The 22,340-nt window shown below is 41.1% G+C and overlaps 1 protein-coding gene across 4 annotated transcripts in view; it reads right to left on the reverse strand.

Moving 5' to 3' along the window:
- Positions 1 to 22,340, reverse strand: part of myo16 (myosin XVI) — a 92,188-nt gene that overhangs the window by 47,744 nt on the left and 22,104 nt on the right. For all 4 annotated transcript variants that reach the window (XR_015125296.1, XM_086265760.1, XM_086265758.1 and 1 more), the window contains exons 5-17: positions 20,424 to 20,532; positions 18,279 to 18,403; positions 18,062 to 18,187; positions 14,540 to 14,615; positions 12,127 to 12,277; positions 11,862 to 12,012; positions 11,268 to 11,378; positions 8,637 to 8,702; positions 7,476 to 7,603; positions 5,011 to 5,116; positions 3,787 to 3,904; positions 3,179 to 3,326; positions 2,814 to 2,931 (exon numbers count right to left, since the gene is read on the reverse strand). Coding sequence is in view for 3 of the 4 variants with exons in the window: in XM_086265760.1 (XP_086121886.1) it covers positions 2,814 to 2,931; positions 3,179 to 3,326; positions 3,787 to 3,904; positions 5,011 to 5,116; positions 7,476 to 7,603; positions 8,637 to 8,702; positions 11,268 to 11,378; positions 11,862 to 12,012; positions 12,127 to 12,277; positions 14,540 to 14,615; positions 18,062 to 18,187; positions 18,279 to 18,403; positions 20,424 to 20,532 (1,533 nt within the window). In the remaining variant the exon portion in view is untranslated. The remainder of the gene's footprint in view (positions 1 to 2,813; positions 2,932 to 3,178; positions 3,327 to 3,786; positions 3,905 to 5,010; positions 5,117 to 7,475; positions 7,604 to 8,636; positions 8,703 to 11,267; positions 11,379 to 11,861; positions 12,013 to 12,126; positions 12,278 to 14,539; positions 14,616 to 18,061; positions 18,188 to 18,278; positions 18,404 to 20,423; positions 20,533 to 22,340) is intronic.

Below are 22,340 nucleotides of genomic sequence, written 5' to 3' on the forward strand. Positions count from 1 at the left end.
AGTTTTTTATTTTATTTTAATGTATGCATAAATCAACAGCTTAAAAACGCTGCCCTTAAATTAAGCGCACATCCTGTTATATCTGTGCTGTGTGTCCTCTAGCTTCAGCCCCACTTCAAACAGTTTCATGCAGCACACCACACTCATTTTAAAACACAAACAATCTCTTTTCAGATCAGCATATCATCACCAGTTAAAAAGTAATCTCTATCCTTAACGAAGCGCCTGAAAATGTGTATCACATGACCATTTATACATGTAGGCAGTTGGCGTATGATCAAATATAGAATTTGACTGGATAGCGATCTGGCAGCATAGAAAAAAAGGGTAGCAATGTCTGTCATTTTCCCTGAAGTAAGCGTTTATAATCAAGGTTGACGGCTGTGTGACAAATGAGCGAACAACACAAACTGTCAATGCACGATTGTTTCCAAAAGTTTCAACGTCTACCTGTCCAGCCTGAGGGCAATACCAACGTATTTTAGATTTAAAGCATCCACCTCTTGCTACAGTTATGAGTCACTCTCTGAATCACTCTCTGACTTTGAAAAATGCTGCTGATTGTCTGGACTGACTGGAGCAGCATGGAGATTTTGGAAATGATGCAGACACCTACATTCACTTCCAGTGTTCAGTCATTTCAGCATGCAAATCAAAGTAGAATACATTGCGTTAATTCACATGCACATGATGATAAACGGCAAGTAAAAGATGGTTATTTTACTGATGTATGATTATGGTTATGGTTAGGGTTACTGCTGGTCTCACAGCATATGGTTGTCTAACAAATATCGCTCACTTTGTGCTACACGTATGCCGATATGACAATGTATGTTGATGTGACAGAACACCGTATTGAATCACGTCACAAAACGTAAGCCAAGAAGCACTTTAATTCTGTCTGTCTCACGTGAGCGCTCCTTTAAAACTGCTCAGCTGCTACTCATGTGTTCACACGATCGTCCTCCAAAGAAATATCTGGTTTTACTTTCTCTTCTTCTTCATTAGAGTCTTATATAAGCAAGCAACGTGTGACTCCTGTTTATGCCAACAGATACTGAGTGTGCATGTATAGTCATGTATAGATATGTGTTTACAGGCATGTTAGTACACAGAGAGGTTGTTCCTGAAGCACTTGCCTTAATGGAAACCACTTTCATTTTAAAATGTTTTTATTTTAATTTAATTTAAACATATTAGAACATGTGTGGTTGTGGTTTGAAATGGAATCCTGGAGTTTTGAAATAATTTTGCTTTTTTTAATGTTTATTTTCTTTTAGCAGCAATGATAGAGCTGAGAGTATGGGTAATATTTGGGAGATATAAAAAGACTGGCCTATACGCTGTTTTCATTATCGTTGTCTCTTTTTTGCTAACACGCAAAATGCAAATAAACAGCACAAATATCAGGAAATTCAACAGTTATGATTCACAGGTCCTCCTAACTCGATTCACCCGCTTCTCTTCTCACCCTCTCTTCCTCTGTGCCCTTGAGTAGAGGACGCTTAATGGAATACCCCATTAAACCATGCACTGAATCTCTGAGAGGGGGATGTCTGAGTTTGAGGATGTGTGCTTGTGTACATGCGAATATGTCTGCGAGTGTACTCTTTCCAGGCAGGATATTGGAGCTGATATCTCTGAGATAAACAAGCATTAGTCTCTGTCGGACACTCTATACATGGAGAGACCCTTCCGCTTAGGGAGCAGAAGAAAGAGCAGGGGAGAGAAAAGGCGCTGCGGGGAGCGTTAATGACAGTTGACCTTTGGTTCTGGACTAGGAGCCATCCCCTGATGAGAGCTTAGACAGAGACCAATGGGGGGTCTATCACTTCCCCCCTACTACCCCACCCCTTCTTCTGTCCCTTGGTCCTTCGCTTATCCAGAGGACAGTAATGCCCTCTGATAATACCACTATCTATTGCTCTATCCCTCTGTCCCTTATGCCTTGTCTGTGACTGCTACTGGATTAAAAGGTGAGATGATGGTCACTCAGTGCTGATAGATGCTGACTGGAATCTAAGTATAGAACCTGATAATGGAGTGGGAGCACAGCTGGTGGTGGACAGGACGGACTGTACCAGTGATCACTGCACGCACACTGTAAGCATAAATCAATGTCTCCTCGACTATTCAATTCTATTCAATCCAGCTTTATTTATATAGCGCCAAAACACAACAACAGTCATCTCAAGGTGCTTGATACTGAGAGGCAGAGACCCCACAATAGAAAACCCCAATGACCCTCTATTAACAGGCAGTTTGCAAAGGTGGAAAGGAAAAACTTGATTTTTATAAGAAGAAACCTCTGTCAGATACAGGCTCAGGGAGGGGCAGCCATCTGCTATGACAGAATGGGGTATGCTTTCTGTAGACAGATGCTTCATGAAAATTTTCAAGAAATTTAACTGTGAATACACAAATTCTTGGTGCCCTCTTTATCCCTCAATTCATTATTTCATGCAATCAAGAGAAGCTACCTGTATCTTTGTCATTATTTAACAGGAATAACAGGATATCTGTTTGAAATATTTCACCTTACAGATGAACCAAAGCCAGACGGTTAATTCTACTCGCAAAGTATGATAAACCGGAAGGTTCAGCCTACAGTTTTAGGTCCGCCTAAAGCCCTTGGAGTTCCATCGCCTGGTTTCAGGCAGCTGCAATCTCAGAAAAGAAAATCTGATGTAATATCTCATCAGTGACCTGTGTGACTTGTGACTTCAAGGCCTGTGACACGACAACGTTTATTTCTCCCTGCTGTCAGTAACCTTTGGCTCAACACCGTGCTGTGCAGCTGTGCAAATCAATACCTGCTTGTTGAAGCTGAGGGCTCGCAGGGCTTGTTTGACTGCCGCAAGATGTTCTCTACTCTGGGTAGAGGCTGTAGCTACTGGAGGGTTCTCCCCTGGAAGTCTTCCGCTAATATACCTGCAGTACGGATGGAAAAACACAACCTATAGTGAAGGATACTCATAAAATAAAGCTATTTTTTAATAAGTGACACATATTATCTTTATGGACAGGACACCATATATGCGTGTATTATATCAAGGCTTGTGTGAACTGTAGCTTGTGAGATCTAAATTTTCAGCAGCAACATAACCGACAGTCATTTTTAAAACGTATTAAATCATTTAGTAATATAGAACATATAAAGCCCATGACAGCCGCATACCTATGAGCCAAGACGTTGTTGAGGTAAAGTGCACTCTTCTCCTCAGCTGAAAGGCCCTCAGCCATCAAATAGAAGATTTTGAAGCTGTGTTGTTGAGCAGGCAGGTGGACTAGACGGGACTTCTCCAGCATATAGGTGTATACATGGGCTTAAACATTAAAATGTGATCATAATTCAGTAACAGGGGAGTCCAAATCACGTTTTAACAATGGCAGTTGTGAAAAATGTAAATCTGTGGCCACTACTGAAAGACCAGTCGACAGGTATCAAATAAACTGGAGTAAAAGAAAAAAAAAAGGTGATTCACATAAAAAGAAACAGACATATAGGATTTTGCTGCCCTCTGCTGGTGTGCAACTGATCTTGAAGAAAGTGGATTTAATAGTAGAGTATCTTAATCACAAATACAGTGACTGAGAATGTGAAATTTACTCTGTTATTCTGACAATAATTTTAATATTCAAGAATAAAATGTGTGGAACAAAAATGGTAAATATTTTATTTTGTGTGAATCGAATCAGAACAGAGACATTCTGATTGAAGTTTTTTGTTTTGATCCGTGCAACAGAATCACATCCAGCGCTATGGTTGCGTGAAATGCAGGTTACCTCTGAGTGGTGTCCTCCTCTTATCACAGTATTGGATCGTCAGCAGCTTGATAAAGCGGCTTGAGTTGCTGTTCCTCTGGGTCTTAGCGTGGCCAAAGGCTTCCAGTACACAGTTGACCTGCATTTCCCATCAATCATATGACATTATGGTCTCTCAGAATTCCTTTATTATCTATATATTTCTATTACTTAAAGCATCTCTCATACATGCCTTGCAAAAATGGAGCCCTGCTTCCACTTTCTACCACTAGATGTCAGTGTACATCCATTATTTGAGCACTCAAAACAGCATGCTACCAGAATTATAAGAGCAAGCTGACCCAGATATTAACTGCATAACGATGACTTCATCCAAACCCAGGCTACATGTTGTTTTGTTACACATAGTTACATGACTGACAAACTAACTGGAAGACGGAGTGAGTGCAGCGCAGGTGCCTCACGTTTTAAACGCTTTCAACAAATCTGAACCACAGCAACTGGAAACACAACAAGAATCTGAATCCTTCACGAGGTGAAGGCTTTCGCCTTTCAGGACACTTAATTCCTGAACTTGCTAAGAAGCTTTTATGTTTCAGTAAAAAAAAAAAAAACTTCAGTCCATATATGTTTTATGTCTATCTGTCTTATCTCTTCTTTGGCGTTCTTAGCTGTAGCCTCTCCAGATTCACAAGAACATATCCTATTAAGGGCATGTGATCATTAGTGCTCTACAGTCTTTTTTTTTAACAATCCCTCTTCAGGCTGTAAGTGTTTATGATGCCATCAAACAGTTTATTAATGCGCAAATGGTTTATCTGACAAATGAAGAGCTAACAAGCAGAGAAGAAAAGACTACAGTACTGTGGTATGCTAATCCATACATTTATTATTTCCCCTGCCACAGCGACAGAGGAACAGTAGGATATATTCACACAGTTATGAGCACTGCTTCGCTGTGTGCTATGTTATTTTGGAGGAGTTTTTTTAATCACAGGGACTGCAGGAAAAAGAAGTAATAAGCACAGTGAGACATAAGCATCAGGAAAACGCACAAACATTAAGTTTGTCAGTGGATTAGTATTGCAGCATTTTGCCGTTGCGAATAACAAATGATACATGAGTGCTTAGTCACACATGCAGCACATGGTCCTTAGTTATGACAGGCTGCAGGACACCCAACCCACTGACTGACTGAAGTGTAAAATAAAAGAACAGCTTGTAGACAGATAAGTCCTAACTTACATGTTTCATTCTGGGCTCCAGCATAAAGCCTTTGGTGCTGGAGCGGGCTGTCAGGTGTCTCACTATGTGCTTGCACGCCTCTGTTTTTCCAGAGCCACTCTCGCCACTATGGAAACAAAGGGAGAGACAAAAGATGCAGATTTAAAGTAATTTATATCTCTGGTGGTACATAAATTGTTTCACATGCCTTTGCCCTTACTGTTTCAAGTTCTAATGCTACAGCATTTTATACTGCTTCAGCCTCAACTCTTCAATCTTCAGTACAATGAACATGCATTGCTGTGCTTACAAATCTATCCATCAGTCTACAGAGCCGTGAAAAAGAATTTCCCCCCTTCCTGATTTCTTTGCACATTTGTTGCACTTAAATAATAATCTGAGTGAATGCAGGTTTTAAATTTTGATTTCATTTATTAAGGGGAAAACAAGTTATCCAATTATCCCCTACACATAGTTACTGGTTTTACCACCCTTGGCAGAAAAAACTGCAATCAAGCATCTGTAATAACTATGAGTGAGTCTTTGACATCCTTGTGGATTAATATTATTACTGTTTTTCAGGGCACAAGCTGATGGCTGGACATACTCCTTCAGGGCTTTCTAGCAGAGAGCAGACTTTGTGGTTCCATCATTTACAGCAGGTCATCCAGTTCATGAAGCAGCAAAGCATCCCCAGATCATCACACTACCACCACCATGTTTGGATGATGTTCTTTTTATTAAATGCTGCTACTTTCTTACTTTCATGTCTTCCGTCCACAGAATATTTTCCAAAAATGTGAAAATATGTGAGACGAGCCTCCCATGAACTCTCCCATGGATGCCATTTTTGCCCAGTCTCTTTCTTATTGTTCATTCATGAACTCTTGACTGAGACAAGTGAGGCCTGCAGTTCTTTAGATATTGTTCTTGTTCTTTTGTGACCTCCTGGATGAGTCGTTGATGCACTCTTAGAATAATTTTGTTAGGCTGTCTACTCCTGGGAAGGTTCGCTGCTGTTTGAGCTTCTCTCCATTTGTAAATAATGGCTCTCACCGTGTTTCACTGGAGTCCCAAAGCCTTAGAAATAGCTTTGCAACTCTTTCCAGACTGATAGATGTCAATGACTGCTTCTCATCTGTCCTTGAGTTTCTTTAGATTGTGTCATTATGTGTTATTTTTTGACATCTTTTAGCCTTCTTCACTTTAGCATTTATTTAAGTGATTTCTTGATTCAAAAAGTCTGGCAGTAATTCTGGTCGAGTGACACGGGTGTATTTAAATGGGATTTTCTTTCTTTTCTTTTTTTACAACAAATGAAAACAGAAAGAGTAATGGGAGCAACTTAAACTTTGTGATACACTGCTGTATATGTGCCTTGGAAGACTAAGTGTGACTTATTAGTCATCAAATTTCTACCTATTGACGTCATCCCTTTAGGGATTCCCTCCCATTAAATTCATAATCTGTTCTTTCAATAACGTTGCTCCACTGAGTGCCCCTTTTCGCACCACTAAGGCCACAACTTATCTGGCAGTGAGGTCCTGTTTTTAATTTTCTGTTGAGTGGATATTAAGTCTGGCATAAGGTACCTCTACAGTACATGCACTGACACTCTCCGACATGCAGAGAGTTGCGACCCACATAGTAACACCAAGCAGATGGCTCGAGAAGGTCAGAAGCTTGTACTAATGACCGCAGTGTGCTGTATTACAGTTTGTCTATGTGTACGTGCGTCACTTTATTTCCTACTAACAACCCTGCTGAGTGTTAAGTCCAACGGTCTTTTCGCTTGTCTTTTCATTTACCAGTTTTTATTAGATTTCAAGGGCATTTTGTTAGAACACTTGCCTCGGGGGATCTTGGAGACTGATTGCCAATAAATGTGTATAAGTGTGTCTGTGCTTCGGAGCGTGTGCGTGCATGTGTGTACTTCAAGAAACGAGAAGAACCACAGTGAAACAGAAAGCTTGAACAAAAGCAAAACAAGAGGAGAAATGATAAAGGAAAGGACTGAGGGGACAAAGGATGCGTGTACATGTGAACAGTGCAAAGTTTCCACGGCTCCGTGTGTGTGTGGGGGTGTGCATGTTAGTGAGATGGATAGCCTATGGCGAGGGTGCATTAAGTCTCTGCCAGATTGGTTACAACTCAGCGGGAATGTCACTGGAGAGTCGGAACAGGATTTAATTGCAATCAGGGAGCTGCCTGAGTCCAGTCGAGGACAAAGAACAAGACGCTCCCAGTAAACATACATCGTAGTGTGAACACTGAACAAGCCTACAGCTCAGCTCAGGCTGAGAGCTATTAACCTCTCAGGGAGTGCTAAACAGGTGCGTGGCAGAGGGGTGCATACAACCAGGTGGCCGCCTTAACTTTCACTCACTATTATTCCCGCAGTCATTCAACTTTAGGGACTTTTTATGTTACATTATCCTGAAGCAGACCATTCAGTGACTGTACAAATGAATGAGCAGCAGGTGTACCTCAAGATGAAACACTGCGGGCGTTTCTCCTGCTGCATCATGTGATAAGCTCTCTCTGCTGAGGAGAAGATGTGAGGCGGCAGAGAAGAGCAAAGGCGACCCGTGGAGCTCAGGTACAACTGACTGACCTGAGGAAGAGAAGATGTTACATAAAACGGACACAAACATGGCCTAGCTAAGAGATAAGGATTCAGTTTCACCAAAACAGAGAAACCATACTGGGTATCACCTTCTGTGTGTCACTGTAATTGTGTATCAACTTCACAAAGAAGCGGTCTTTTACCATCCTGTTTAAGTCATTAGAATCTGTAGTTTTACACTACAATAATATTTATCAAAACCAAAATGAAAAATTGAAAAAAAATCCAAGAGGGATAAATAAGAAAACTTGTCTCTGAGAGTATCTGTCCTATTAAACTGTGAGTCGACTGTAATGTCACAATGTGTGCCCTGTGCCAGTGTTAGTGGCTGTGGCAAAGGGGGATGGTTTTTGGACCACCAGACCAGAGGAGGTGACAGACGGCCAGCAGATCACACATGTTGTGACATATGTCCTTCTTACACTAGCTCCTCCCTGCCCCCTCACATCCTCTCAGCTGGGTATAGATGCCTGGAGTGAATCCAGACAGAGGCAGGAATGGGACAGCCAGAGAGGGGCTTGGCTTCATTCTGTCAGGGTAGCAGAAGATCCATGAAACCCCTCCTGGGATCCACATGGGCAAGCCTCTACCTGCCAAAAAGTGAGCTATTTCAAAATGAGCTAAGTCCTATTTAAAATAAACCAAAACCCTCTTTATTATGATTGGGCTCACATGTTAATAAAGAACTAAAGACCCGTTACTGACAGGCTTCTCTACTGGTTTATCGTAAATATGCTATTTTTTTAAGGTGAGAGGTATGTATGTGCCTGAGTGCTTCTGTCTTCCGTGGCTGATGCAGAGTCAGCCTTACGCAGGGTAACTGACAGGAAGACTGCATTATTTATCAACTACAAGGTCCATTTCATCTGCTTATTCCCTGCTTATTGTACCGCATACATGCCCCATTTATCATAAACTTCCATAAGCATAGTATGTAGTTTGTCAAATATAAAGTCATGAATTTCAAGCGTGAGGCCAAATATGTGCACATACCTGTAAGTTCACTCAAATGCATTCTTACCAAAGTGGAATAGATGGGCAGCTCCTTGTTTGGATTGACCAGCAGAAGGATGTGGCCAATGTAAGTCTAGAAAAGAGCAGAAAATACACCTAAGTCATCTTCACTAAAGCAACAAGTTCATTCAGTGTTATAAAATATATCTCTGATGGACCATTTTGACACAAATAGGCTGACACCGCTTAAAATTACTCTCAACCTGCCTAAAGCCAACACTGACCTAGAAATAAAAGTGCTGTCCCACTCTGTCCTTACCAGCTACATTAACTGTGTGGGCATTTTCCATTGCTATAAGGTAATGTTAATGTCGTGGAAGAGAAAGGTCAAGCAGGGACCTCCAGCAATAACCCCCGTAATGACCTTTCTCTAATAAAGACAACAAATCTGTTCTCTCACAGGCAAACCCTGAAGCTATCTAGATAAAAAAAAAACACCAGCTCCAAATTTCTGACCCCTTCCACTAAACTGCTAACCCTCTGTTCCAGACAAAGAGTCCTGGAGGCTGTTTGAAAGCTAAGACTCTGTTGTTCCCTAATAGAGTACGGGCTAACATTGTGTAACATGCTGCTCTGACCTAAGAACATGGCTTCAGTTTAATGACTTGAACACATTCCCAATTCTTGAAGACACAGAGCAAAATTTACAATATGTTCTTCATGTGTTTTTTCATTAAGTGTTTAAAACTTTCCATAGTTTTTTTTTTACCATCTAACTCTGTTGTTTAATCTCATGACATGCTTGTCAATAATCAGAGTCTTCTGTTCTGTATTTCTTCAGTTCCTTGCCACTCTCATCGGGGGTTTAGCGGTGGAATGGCAGAAGGCAGTGACAGCTCATCAAAGCCCCATCTCTGACCACCCTGCTAGGCACATATGGAGCCCTCGGTGCCTTTGTTCTTGCCTTCATCATATCTCGGCTGGTTTCACCTTCTTTCTAAAAACTCAAACTACTTCGCACATAATATCAAGTGCATACGGACGAAATATAATGAACGGGAATAAAACGTCTCTTATTTTTCTCATCAACGTCTTGTTGCAAACTTTATGTTTAAAGCCAGTCAAGCTAGCGTTTGCTTCCTTGAGGGGTTTAAGAATATCTTAGCTGCATATAAAAAGAAACACAATGAATGACTGTTTCTTGTGCAACTCTACAATATTAACATAGGTATGCTCCCATATTATTGTGATAGTTGCACATTTCAGTGTCTTCATTTAAATCTAGGGCACCTCCTGTACCCAGCTTTCAATATTCTGAATTCCAATCGTTTCTCTTTTCTTCATCCACCGCTTGCACTCCCTTTCACTGTCATCTCCTCATCCTCGTCTCCCGCTGTGACTAACCCTAATGTCTGTGGCCCATCTGGGTTTCGATAATAACAGACTATCACTGCCTCTTCACAGAGAAGAGAGCGCACTGATAGCTCCACATTGATCTGGTTCCAGTCTTTATAGAGCTCCATCCCTGTGGAGCTGGAGTGGAGTTTTAAAGGAAAGGGCTATAAAACAGAGATACAAAATGGACCAATTGTTGGAGATGAAGGCATTTTACTTCTAATTTTTTTCTCCCAATCGATCTAAATGGTATCGATTTCGCAGTTGTCATGTGTCTCAGTATTTGTGTTGGAATGGGATACGACACTTACTGTGCAAAAGTCTTGAACAACTCCTCATTTCTTTATATTTTGCTTCGAAGGAGCCAGATATTCTTGTAATGTCTTCAAGTGATCTTGAACAATAGTTCTCTGAAGGTTTTTCAGAGTTTTTCTTTTGACATTAGCCAGCTTTTTCCACTTGTTTTCATTCCATTTTCAGATTAATATCTATATTACGAAGTGTCAGTCCTAAAAAACAATCTACAACCGATGCAAAGTGTCTGAAAGTCTGAACCTATTTCCCATTTTCAATGCAAAATATAAAGAAATGAGAGGTGGCTCAAGAACCGTGTTTATTATTTAAAGATAAAATCCAGCAATGTTTTAGATCATTTAAACTCTACTGATCATTCCCCACTTTTAAGCATTTAAAACAGAAGTTTAAGTGCATTTGTAGGTCCGAGTTTACAAACTGTGAATTCAAATGAATTTACCAGTCCTGTATACTGGTGTCACAGCATTAAGATGGTATAGTTGGTTTTCCTTTGTTTTATGCAGTGAGCACAGTGAATCAAAACCGTTCACTTCAAGTTTTAGCAGTTTTTGACTGTTAGACATTGACTGTAGAAAATTACAGAAAATATCGTTATGCTTTGACTATACAGCAATATTTGTTGGTTTTGTTCTTCTCTGAATTTGTAAAAATGAATACAGAATATAAAAAACATAATATAATCTACATTATAGTGCTCAGAATCTGTGATGCACTGTGCATGGTGTTTATATGTGTTTACTGTACATGCATATATGCTTAAGGGAAGGTGACTGTAGAGCCCACGGGTATAAAAAATGAGTGATGTGATCCAAACACCTAGAAAATTACCAGGGTATAAAACACACTCAACAAATAAACAACTAGATGTCATTGTTAAGCCCATGAGAACATGTGTTTGTCAGTGCTCTCTGTGTGCTCTGGGCTCTAATGAATGTTTAATGTTGAGTGGAATTCATTCTTAAGTAGCACAAGGACAGACGAGTCTTACGTAGATTTGGTCGTTGCCAAAACGTTTCTGCATCTCGTAGAGAAGGCTGCTGTCAGTCAGCTCACTGAGGGACGCCAGATCGTCATTGGGTGCCGGAGGCATCAGTTTCACCTGAAGAAAATACACTTAGTTTAATGCAAACTCTCACAGTGTTTTCAGAAAGGATGAAAGGGCTGAAAAGATAACTTGAGGATTTACAATGGCCATGGGTCTCAAATGCTTAATTTTGGAGCTATCTATTCTTAAAATGGTGTGAATAGACAACAGAGAGGATGGATAATGTTTGAAATGTATTTATTTGTGACTGTTTTATTTGAAATTTGAAAAGAAAAACATAATGTGACACATGCAACGTCATGATGTCAAATTTCAGAGTTTTGTAAACAACATGCAAGTAAACCCTGTGTTTCATATAACTATGTACAAGTCTGTATGCTTTATTTGTTTATATTTTTCTTCTCCTTGAGGACAAATAAACTGTCTTTATGGAACTTTCTTTCTTCTGTCTTGCGTAAACCCCTCTGGACTTTTTGGGATTTTCTGTGTACTTACTGTCTTACACAGATTTTTGCAGCATGTAACATGACAAGGTACCTGCTCCAGTTTGCTGGCTCCAGAGCCAAAGGGGCTATCTAGGCCATTATCCTGAGAGGGTTGTCGCCTCAGTGCTCCAGCTGCCTCTCTGAACATGGCACATTTCTCCAGCAGACTGTCCCGCTTAGCGATTGGGATACCCAGGGGGTTCCTGTATAGGGTGGCATAGAAGATGGTTAGGCAATAAGGTGAACTAGAGCAAAAGAGAAAAAAAAAGGTTTATAATATGTGACAATTTTTGTGATTTTGAAAAATGTGAACCCACAAGTTCTTGACAGGGGTGTTGAGGTCATGTGAACCACTATCATAGCGCTGGTCAGTGGAGGGCAGAGGAGCAGAGGGGTCCTTCAGCCTCTGTTGCCAGCTCTCTTCTGCATTCAGCAGCATATCTGCTATGGGCTCTGACACTGCAATATCTAATGACATGATATAAAATATGAGATAAATTATTTGGGAATCTGAAATTCACAGAGGCATGTTTAATTCGATAGAGATACAAATTTTAAAATGTCAGATTTGTACGATCTAGTTCTATCATCTAAAGATACTGAGAGTGTAATGATGTTGTTCAAAAGACTGTAAGGGTCACACCACTCCACAGGTACACCTTTTTGTTCTCTTCCCAAGCTTAAACCTCCTTTAAAATTTGTGCGAATGAGTGGTCACTGGTGGAGAATACACTCTGTGGATCAATGCAACCGTGCTTCAGATGAAGGAGTTAAGATCGTTTTTTTGTAATGAGGTCTAAGAGGGCACGAGGGATTGGAATGGCTTGAAGCTGTCTTTTTATTTCTGTGTAGGCACTCATCTCTTGTTCTGACTTTCTTTCGTCATTTGGAGGGGTGTGGGGCTCTGGACTCTGAGTCTCAGTCTCTAAGGGCTTGTCTCACTTCTTTTCTAAGACTGCATGCTAGAAGGGGTATCGACTAAGACCCAAGTGAGGCAGTCAGAGTAGTGATTACACGATGGGAGTAAGTGGTAAGAGGCAGAAATGACATTTTATCCCACAATTTAGCGGTTAGGAGGTAAATCCAAAGTCCACATACAAAAAACATATCATCACTACGACACAACGAACTATTAAGATTTCTAAACACTCTCACAGGATAGTATCCCAGTGGTTCTTTGCTCTTCAACAGCATTAGGAACATTGATCTGGATCATTAGCTAGTAATGGCTTCAACTCTAAAATGACAGGTTTTTTAATGTAAGGCCTCAATCTCACAGGCCCAAAGGCCGGTTAGTCATCTCCTGACAAAAATTCTTATTCCCCAACCAGTTGGCAAGTGGTTGCTAGTAGTGGCTGACTCTCACTGGGTGAAATCGGAAATATGGGTCCTGCATCCAACACCTCATTGTGATTGCTTGGTAACATGCTTGCATGGAAACATTCACTATTTACTCTTCGAAATAGTGGGAGGGAAACCAGAAATGGAGAAAATCCATCTTCAAAATAAAAGTTGAACCTCACAGCTATAACCAACACATTTATAAAAGTACAACTTTTACTTTGAAGGTGAATGTTGTCCGTTTCCAGTTTGCACCCCACTTTTCACACGGAAAGCCAACATCTTCCATGCGCACTACTGGCGACTGAGTCAAACCACTGTTCGATGGTTGCCAACAGGCCTGTTTGACTGAGGCCTACGCACTGACAGCGAGCTGTTTATTCAGCACGGTTAGATTTGGATTCCAGGACACAACTTCAAGAGCAAATGTCAAAACTGGGTGGCTGTAGCTCAGGTGGCAGAGCAGGTCAGCCACTAATCAGAAGGTTGGTGGTTCGATCCCAGGCTGCATCCTGGCTGCATGCCAAATATCCTTGGGCAAGATACTAACCCCATGTTTGCCTACTGGTGGTGGTTAGAGGGCCCGGTGGCGCCAGTGTCCGGCAGCCTCACCTCACCTCACCAGGGCAGCTGTGGCTACAATGTAGCTTGCCATCGCCAGTGTGTGAATGGGTGAATGACTGAATGTAGTGTAAAGCGCTTTGGGGTCCTATGGACTAGAAAAGCGCTATACAAATGCAGGCCATTTACCATTTACCATTCCTTCGTAGGAAAGATCAGATGTAACATGACAACAAAATTCATCAGATTTTGGTGAGCTAGACGACCATAGCAAATGAGTCGCATTGTTTTCAAGCTCATCATTAAACCACTGCGTGACGCCTCTTCCCCTGTGGATGGAGAATTGTCACCCAGGAAATGTTCACTTCTATAGTAGTGAACCAAATGTGCTCAACGGTTAATTGTCTCTGTTGATTCTATTATTACTGCAGCATGCTAACACCCAATTATTCTTTTAGTGCTGAAAAGACAAAAAACAAACAAACAAAACATGCTTTCGGTAATAATATGCTACCTCTATGCCCATTAGCAAATGATTTCCACCGGTGGTATATAATTACTGCTACCAACCAAATTTAATCAGGACAAAAATGTGTTTGTGTTTAGCACAGGGTGTTATTGTTTTCTTTTTGTGCATGCCTCTTTGTTTTATATCATCACAGTGACTGTTAATGCTTTTGAATGGGCTGAGTTGAATAAGACAAAATTTATGCCCCTACTTCTTTTCGCATCATTACCTCCCACTCTCTCAAATGTGTTTGCCCATTCCCGCTGCCACGTCTGTGTGTGTTTCTAGGCACACGTGTATATTTGTGTGAAATACGTTACCGTAGGGCTTGTCTTGGTTGCAGTTCAGCAGAGTCGGGTTCGCGCCATGCCTTAGGAGCTGGCTAACAATGCTTGTCTGTAAGAGATGGGACAAACACAACCATTTTCCATTAAAACCTACAAAAACATGTCATTGCAGGTCTGTACATCCTCCTGTACAAGGTCACGGGAGATGAGGCGGTTATACCTACATTTATAGTTACCGTGAAGAGAAGAGTGGGTATGCAAAAATGTAGTACGGTTTACCGAGACAAACCGTACTAGCAACTCGCAGATGTTACACACGGCATATGTCACACATCACAAGTCTACACAAGTGTTGCCTCTGACCGAAGAGCTCCTTTAATAATGAGCCCATCTCCCATTACATGTCACAGTGAAAGAACCCCATAGCTGTCTACTATCATTTCTGCACAGAGCGACTGTCTCTTTCACCACCCGTCTTTGCTCACAAAGTGTGATGCACAGCTTGATATGGATAAAGTATTTTGGATTAGTATACAGCAGGTATTTTTAGTGGGACTCAAATTACTGGAAAGAAGGATTTTCACTACAACGTGGGAGAGATGCAATGAGTTTAAGGACAGCTCCATTTAACTCTAACATAACAAGCGCTGTTAAAAGAGAGCACTTTACATTTTTATGCAGCAATAACTGTAATAATGTTCTAACTAAAGGTTACCATCCAGCAAAACTACCAATAAACAGAAAGTGTCCTTCAGTGAGAACAAAATATTTAAATGTTCCAATTCCAAAAAATCTTGGGATGCTGTGTAAAATACAAATAAAAACTGAATGATTTATAAGACTCATAAACCCACAGATAGATAATAGAGGCTTAGAATAATATCAAATGTTTAAAGTGAGAAAATGTAAAGCCTTTAAATGAGCTTTGGCCCAGAGAAGACATCAGTGTTTCTGAATCACGCTCACATTTGGTTTCTTCTTCGCAATGATAGGGCTTTAACCTGCATTTGTGGATAGCACTTTGAACAGTGTTCACAGACTGTTCCTGAAGCCCTGAGATTACCATTACAGAATCATGCCTGTTTTTAATGCTGTGCAGTCTGAGGGGCTGAAGATCACGGGCATCCAATACTGATTTACAGCCTTGTTCCTTGCACCCAGAGCTTACTCCAAATCCTCTAAATCCTCTGATGATATTATGTACTGTAGATTATGAGATATTCATGAGACAATTATGAGTCTCTACAATTTTACATTGAGGAACATTACTCTGAAATTGTTCCACAATTTGAAGACACATTTTTTATTGATCTGTGAATGTCTTCCCATTTTGCTCTTCTGTACATTTTGCACAGTGTTGAAACTTTTAGACCTCTACTTTGTAAAGAAAAGAAAAGAAATCAATAACAAGGCCCTCCATAGATTTTACACATCAAGGTTAGTTTTGTGAGCTTATAAATGCAGTTGTGTTTTGTTTCCTGCAGGGCCAGAGGAGGTTTCCAAGTCTGGGGATTGTCCTGGGAACAACAATGTGAAAAGAGTCTGACAAATGACACAATCAAATTGCGATTTACCAAAGGTCAGGATATCTTGGTCTCTGGAGTGCTGATGTTTATCATTTTATTCAATACTACTGCCCAACTTCATGCATCTCCAATACCAAATGTACCAACATACTTTTCTGTAAGTCACAGTTCACATTTCAGATTCTTTGAAGTACTGCATAGCAACAAGGCATCATCAAAGTACATGGGGGAGTGACTCAGCACATTCTGTAGACTTGCTCTGACCCATGTCAACAGCTGTTCAGCAATCAGTTTACAGCGTCTCTACTGTACACAAATGCCGTCAGCGACACTCGCGCTCTATAAATACTGACAGCTCGTCAGCAGCACCACGAGATCTGAACTCCTGAGTGGGTCAAAGATTAAAGGAGCACTACGAAATGGCTATCAGTACACGGCGGTTCAGCAGGGACAAGACAAACTCAGTGGTGATGTAGATTCCCACAGACAGAGTAGTTTTGGGGAAAAGCCCACATGTCCCTTTAATATTTGTCACACAATGCAAAACCTGACATTAACATTAAAGTCCTTCAGAAAAATGAACCTGTTATATAAAATCATGATGCTGCTATATTTCCACAGCCTTCACGTGTAACTTCATTATAAAACTGAATAAATTAATCCAAATCCCTGCAGCGCCGCATTTTAATACCCTGTCACTTAGTTGCAAAATCCAACACAAAAGTATTTAAAAATGTCTCCCTCGAGAGAACACAAGTTGAAAAGCCCTGAGTCAAATCAGGGAAGCCAAGAGCCAGGGTCTAACTTATCACAAGACCGAGAGAGGTAAGCTTAATTAGCTACAGTAATAAGGTCATACATCTTCTTAAAGGGTCAGTCTAGTGTGAATACCACACTCCACATGGGGTTTTTAGGTCTAATGCACCGGTCGGTGTTACAGTTTCCAGCGAGTCTTTACAAAGAAATCGTCTGCTTGGGACTCGTGTCAGAAGAACTTCTTACTAGCAGAACTAACGATTTACTTAGCTGGATACTTGCACACATTTGCAGCCATAAAGTCTCGTCCCAGCCACACTAACCAGTATAAGAAGAAGACACCAGAAGGTAAATGTTAAGCAGGCTCTGGGAGTAGTTTGTATGCAGGAAAGAAAGCACTGGCACCAGTAAAGAGCTGATGGGATATTACGCACTGCGAGGGAAACCTAATCGATTTTCCAATCCTCCACACTGACACTCTTAAGTCAAATATACTTACATATTACATAGAACACTTACAAACACACACAGCATGGCTTTTGTAAAAACAAAGACATGGAAGAAGGTTAAAATTCAATTTAAAAAGAGAATTATGTGGAGTTATACATTTAAGCTTACTGAATAGCTATAATCTGATCATGAAGCAACTACAGAGAGGAATTCAGTAAGAGGGGAGAGAGAAAACTAAATCAGAAGATCCCTGTGAATGAAACTGGGAAAGGCTAAAAGGCACAGAGATAAAGAAAAATATTTTTAAAACACACAGGAAAAAAACATAGCGTGAGAACAGATAAACCAAAGACAGAACGACTCAACACACCAAATGAATAAAATCTCTTTGTCAGCAGCCAAGCACACAGCCCAGAATGTAATTAAATAACTAGTTGGGTCAGCAAGATCTGAATGTGATCAGTCTCCTCTCTTCAAAGCTGGAACCCTCCCAAACCAGCAGATCCTATTCCCTTCCTGTTCCACCATCTCATCTGGAAATCAATCTCCTCTCTTCTGAGAGAAGCCATTAAACTGCTAATCTAGAGTGCTGTATGCATTTGTTGTAACAAATCCATACACAGAGTCCTCCTGTGTGCCTGTTTCTGATCGACTGAACGAAGAAGAACAGCTTATCAGAGTGTGTATAAGGTAACGGGAGGCGCGCTTCTCTCTGGAATAATCTATCACAAATTTTTCTCATCTTTTCATTACTGAGTTTAACTTAGGGGACTATTTAATCAACGTCCATAACATGCTGGCTTTCTGTGCAGCTGTGGGTTACCTGTCCATATTTAGCAGCCAGGTGGAGAGGGGTCCAAAAGTTGTTGTCAGCAGGATGAGGATCTGCACCGCTCTGCAGTAGCACAGACACCACTTCTCTGTAACCACTCGCACATGCAATGTGGAGCTTCAGAGAGAGAGAGAGCAGCAAAGAGAAATTGTAAGTTTAAGTGCAACAGAAAGCTTTTACATCCTAACACATGTGTGCTTTTACATACCAGAGTAATTCCTTCTTCATTGGGCTGATTGAGGCTTCCCCCTGAGGCTACAAGCTGTCTAACATCAGAGAGCATGGTGCTGGGTCGCTGAATCTTCATGGCATGCATGGATGACACATCCACACCTAAAAAAAACACCACCATAACTGAGAAACTTGTGTTACAGTAAGTCTTTAGTTGGCATGCTTAAAGGAATAGTTCCAAATAATCTGACTCATTATCTTGCAAAGAATTGAACGGGAATGTTGATAAAACTCATATTTCAGTGGATAACGCTGGAACCAGGAAATGGTTAACTCAGCATTGCATGAAGGTTGAAGCAGCTAACGCAACAAAGGGGAAAAGCCTACATCTCACTGACAAATGCACTGTAAGCTAGTTTCCCAGACATGCCTTGCCCTAGACTAAGAGAAATATTCAATAAAGCTCTTGGCTGACAAAGGGTTTGAGTCTACAGCTAAGCTTGTCTGGAAAGAGCCATTACTTGTTTTACTTATTCTGTGCAAAAATGTTAACATAAAAGAAACAGTTTTGATGTAGTTTGACCCCAGACAATTTTTGACCTTTTAACTGCAGCAATAAATCAAAGCCAGATACATATTCTTTTAAACTTACTAGACTAAACTGCTTAAAACAAAGTGGTTTACTGACTTTTGCAGTCTAAAGGAATGAGCTACTTGGTTGTAGCTCATTCCTACACTCCTGCAGAGCTAAACTGTTTACGGGACTAAATCTGAGATTCACGCGTTGTTTTATATTAGCAGTTGTGAACGACATCATATAAGGAGAGAGCTGGCCCTGCGCTCAACAATGAAAATTAAAATACCGACACTTGCTCCACCCTGTGACCTCTGTAACAGGGCCATCAAAGACAAACAGAGGTTTACAAGCGCATCTATCCCAAACAATGAAGATCTATGTATCTTTTCATAATTAAATACACACTGCACACCTTACTTTGGTTGCTGTAATAATGTAGATTGATTGTCAGTCAATCTATATTTCAGTGCGATAAGCTTGAGGGCACTAACTAATAGGACTTTTCCAAACAGCCGTGATTAAATCAGGTAATCAATAGTACTGTGTTTCCAAACAAATTAGAGCCTCTGGGTGTGGAGGCCTTTAAGACATACTGATAGTAAAAAAAATCCACAGCTTGCCAGAAACTGTGGGAATCCAGTGGTGGATTAAACCGTCAGTGACTTAACGAGAACAGTGAGAATGAGCTAGACGATTTTTAAAGAAACCGATGGCATGGCGGAGTACAAAAAATATCCTGATGCAGACACACACGGAAAGTCTGTCGTTCTCCTATAACCACGCAAACTTGATGGGGTGAGAGCGCATGCAGCCAGGTTGCTATAGCAACAGAGGCTGAGCGAGGCTGTGTGAGAAAAAGTATGTTTTATGGTGGCAAAACCAAATGCGATTGGGCGGTGTGGTGTGGTGGATGGGTGGTGGCGGGTTGGGTTGATGGGGGAGGGTCAGAGGTGCTGCAGGTTGGCGCGGTGGGGGGGGGGGGAGATCACCACAGGGGCTGACAGACAGAAGCAGACTCAAAAGACTCAGAGGCTGGATGTGCGCCCATGTGCAGGGTGGTCTGAGCTCGATGAGTTCGCCGTCTCCACTCACAAGCTTGCATTTGTCATGTTATTCAGCGCAGCCTCATGTGTGGCAGATGGGTGAGGGAAAACCCTCAATCATTGTCATCATCTGTTTCTATCCAGCTTTGTCAGCATGATTCCCGTTCTTCATTCTCTGCATGTCTCTCGATATTTTTTTCTATATATTTTCTTCTCCTTCTGCCCTCATGCGTCTCTGCCTATACCGCTTTCCTCTCCCTGCGCCTCTGTCTCTTTAATTTCCTACTTTGCTGTTAACCTTCACCTTTTTTAAGAGACTAGTGCCCCATTCACGATATACCACAATTATGCCCGTGGGTGTGCCTCACCTTCATGCACAAGTACACACACAGAGCAACTCATGTTTAGCTGCAGGTATAACATAACATCCAAATACGTCCCAAGCAAGACAAATGTAGTCATTAGGATTTTTTTTTCTCTTTGAAAAAAGGGTGTGACATAACAGAAGTGAGCCTTTGGATTTGTTTGGGAAGAGTTAACACACATTAAATACCAACTTTACCGTTTTCCTCCAAGTGTTTTCGGAGGATGTAGCTGGTCTCCGTCCCCTCAATGGCGTAGTCCAGAGGAATGTTTCCATTGATGTCCTGAAGCAAAACGTTCACTCCAGCCTTCCAAACGCAGGACAGAAAAAAGACAAGAAAAATAATTTACGAGCAAACTCTGTTTAAGCATGTACCCTGAGCCATTCATCAGACTTGAAGAGATGATAAATTGGGAGTAATTATCTTGGCTTCCCAGAGGGATATACCTGAGCAGCGCCATGGAGATGCTAACAGACAATACACTGAATTAAAGCCATTATTAAATCACTGCCTGGGGGGGCAGTAAAAAGTGGGTGCATTGGTTAACACTGCCTGGGATCACACAGGTCAGTGTGTGTGTGTGACAAGATTAATATGTGTTCATTCAACAGGGATGCTGTCAGAGCATAAGATAACACAAGAGGCCTCCCTCTGGAACCTTTAATGATTGCCTGATGACAGTCGTCAACAATCAGTGTTCACTCTATGGTTTATTGTTTCTCTTGAAAGGAAATTCCCCACCAAAAATGCACCTCTTAACCTGTAAACCACAAAGGTGTGCAAGCTGAGCAATATGTACTCTAGTTACAGTGACGCTGACAGGGCCTTCCCGCTGTCTTCTTTTCTTTTTTTTTTTAGTAATTGCCAGTTGTCAGCATCCAACCATAAAATGCTTCCTGCTGTTTGACTAAAACATAAAAAAGCAAGTCAATGTAGCTCTCAGAGAAGGATGAGATCTGACAATAGGGATGAGAGACTAACTGACGGTCCTTGTTTAATATTTATAGTTAATAGATTTCTAACGACCTGTTTGGAGTGTGGCAAAGAGATTTATGGTCTAGTCCTCAGGCAGGCAGCGATGGAGGGGCTGGGGAAAGAAAAGAAAACTGAAAATGCAAAGAGGGAGCAAGCTTACTGAACTGCACGAAAGCTGTTAACCTTAGTGCTCAGAAAACCAATCAGCAAAATCATGAGAAAAAACAAACTTCGAAATAAACTTTATCTGTCCAGTTGTCTTACAAATAACAGACGTATTTTATTAAAAGAAATAAATAAAATGAAAAGGGAACATTTCTGATTCAGGGACACTGAATTCAGTTTTGACTGATCTGAAATGTGTTCCAGTGAGATCCACAGCTTCATTGTGCATCCATCTGTGCTGTCCAGTGGGAGCTCTTTTTGCTCACTTATGAGGGTGAGCTGGGGGTTAACAAAGAGAATTAATTAACATTAACTATCAGCTGGTGCTTCATGACTATTCATGAAAAAAAAAAAGCCTTATCACAATGTGAAACACAGCTTGAGAAGAGCAAGATATGAGATGATGACGAGTAAGTCAGAGTGGGAGTGCGCATTAAGGGGGCACAATTATCCCCCCTCTGCCAAACCCACACAGCAACTACACAAACACACACTCCACCCTCACTCCCTCAAACACTTATGGTGCTTTGCACCCAGTGGTAATCTGCAAAACGTCCTAATAAACCTGAAAGGAGTTCTCATGGTGCCTCTCTTAGCATGCATGTGATTATTACACAGTGGGAGGAGAAGTGTGCTAATCCACACGTTTACCATCAAGATTCAGTAGCGGTAAATAGATGTGCAGCAGAATGAAGTTATTACCTGACAGACAGATACATTATGTCCTCTCTAAACATCCACACCTATACACCTCTACAAAAAGCATCCAGAAAAAACATTTAAACATATAGAATAAGAGAATAGAACAGCCCTTTACTGTCACTGTACATGTACAACAAAATTGTGGAAATATGTTGCTGCCCATTCTGAGAAGGTTAAAACTGCACAAGCAGGACATAATCCTGCACCTGATACTGTTATAAGACAGGGCTTTTCATCCGAGAGTGAAACAATCACAAGAAGGAAATCAGCAG

Source organism: Aulonocara sp. 'chitande type north' Nkhata Bay, linkage group LG16 (assembly GCF_057382095.1).
Source record: "Aulonocara sp. 'chitande type north' Nkhata Bay isolate Kocher_YH1m ecotype deep benthic linkage group LG16, A_spYH_male_GT1.1, whole genome shotgun sequence".
In the NCBI taxonomy this organism is placed as follows: domain Eukaryota; kingdom Metazoa; phylum Chordata; class Actinopteri; order Cichliformes; family Cichlidae; genus Aulonocara; species Aulonocara sp. 'chitande type north' Nkhata Bay.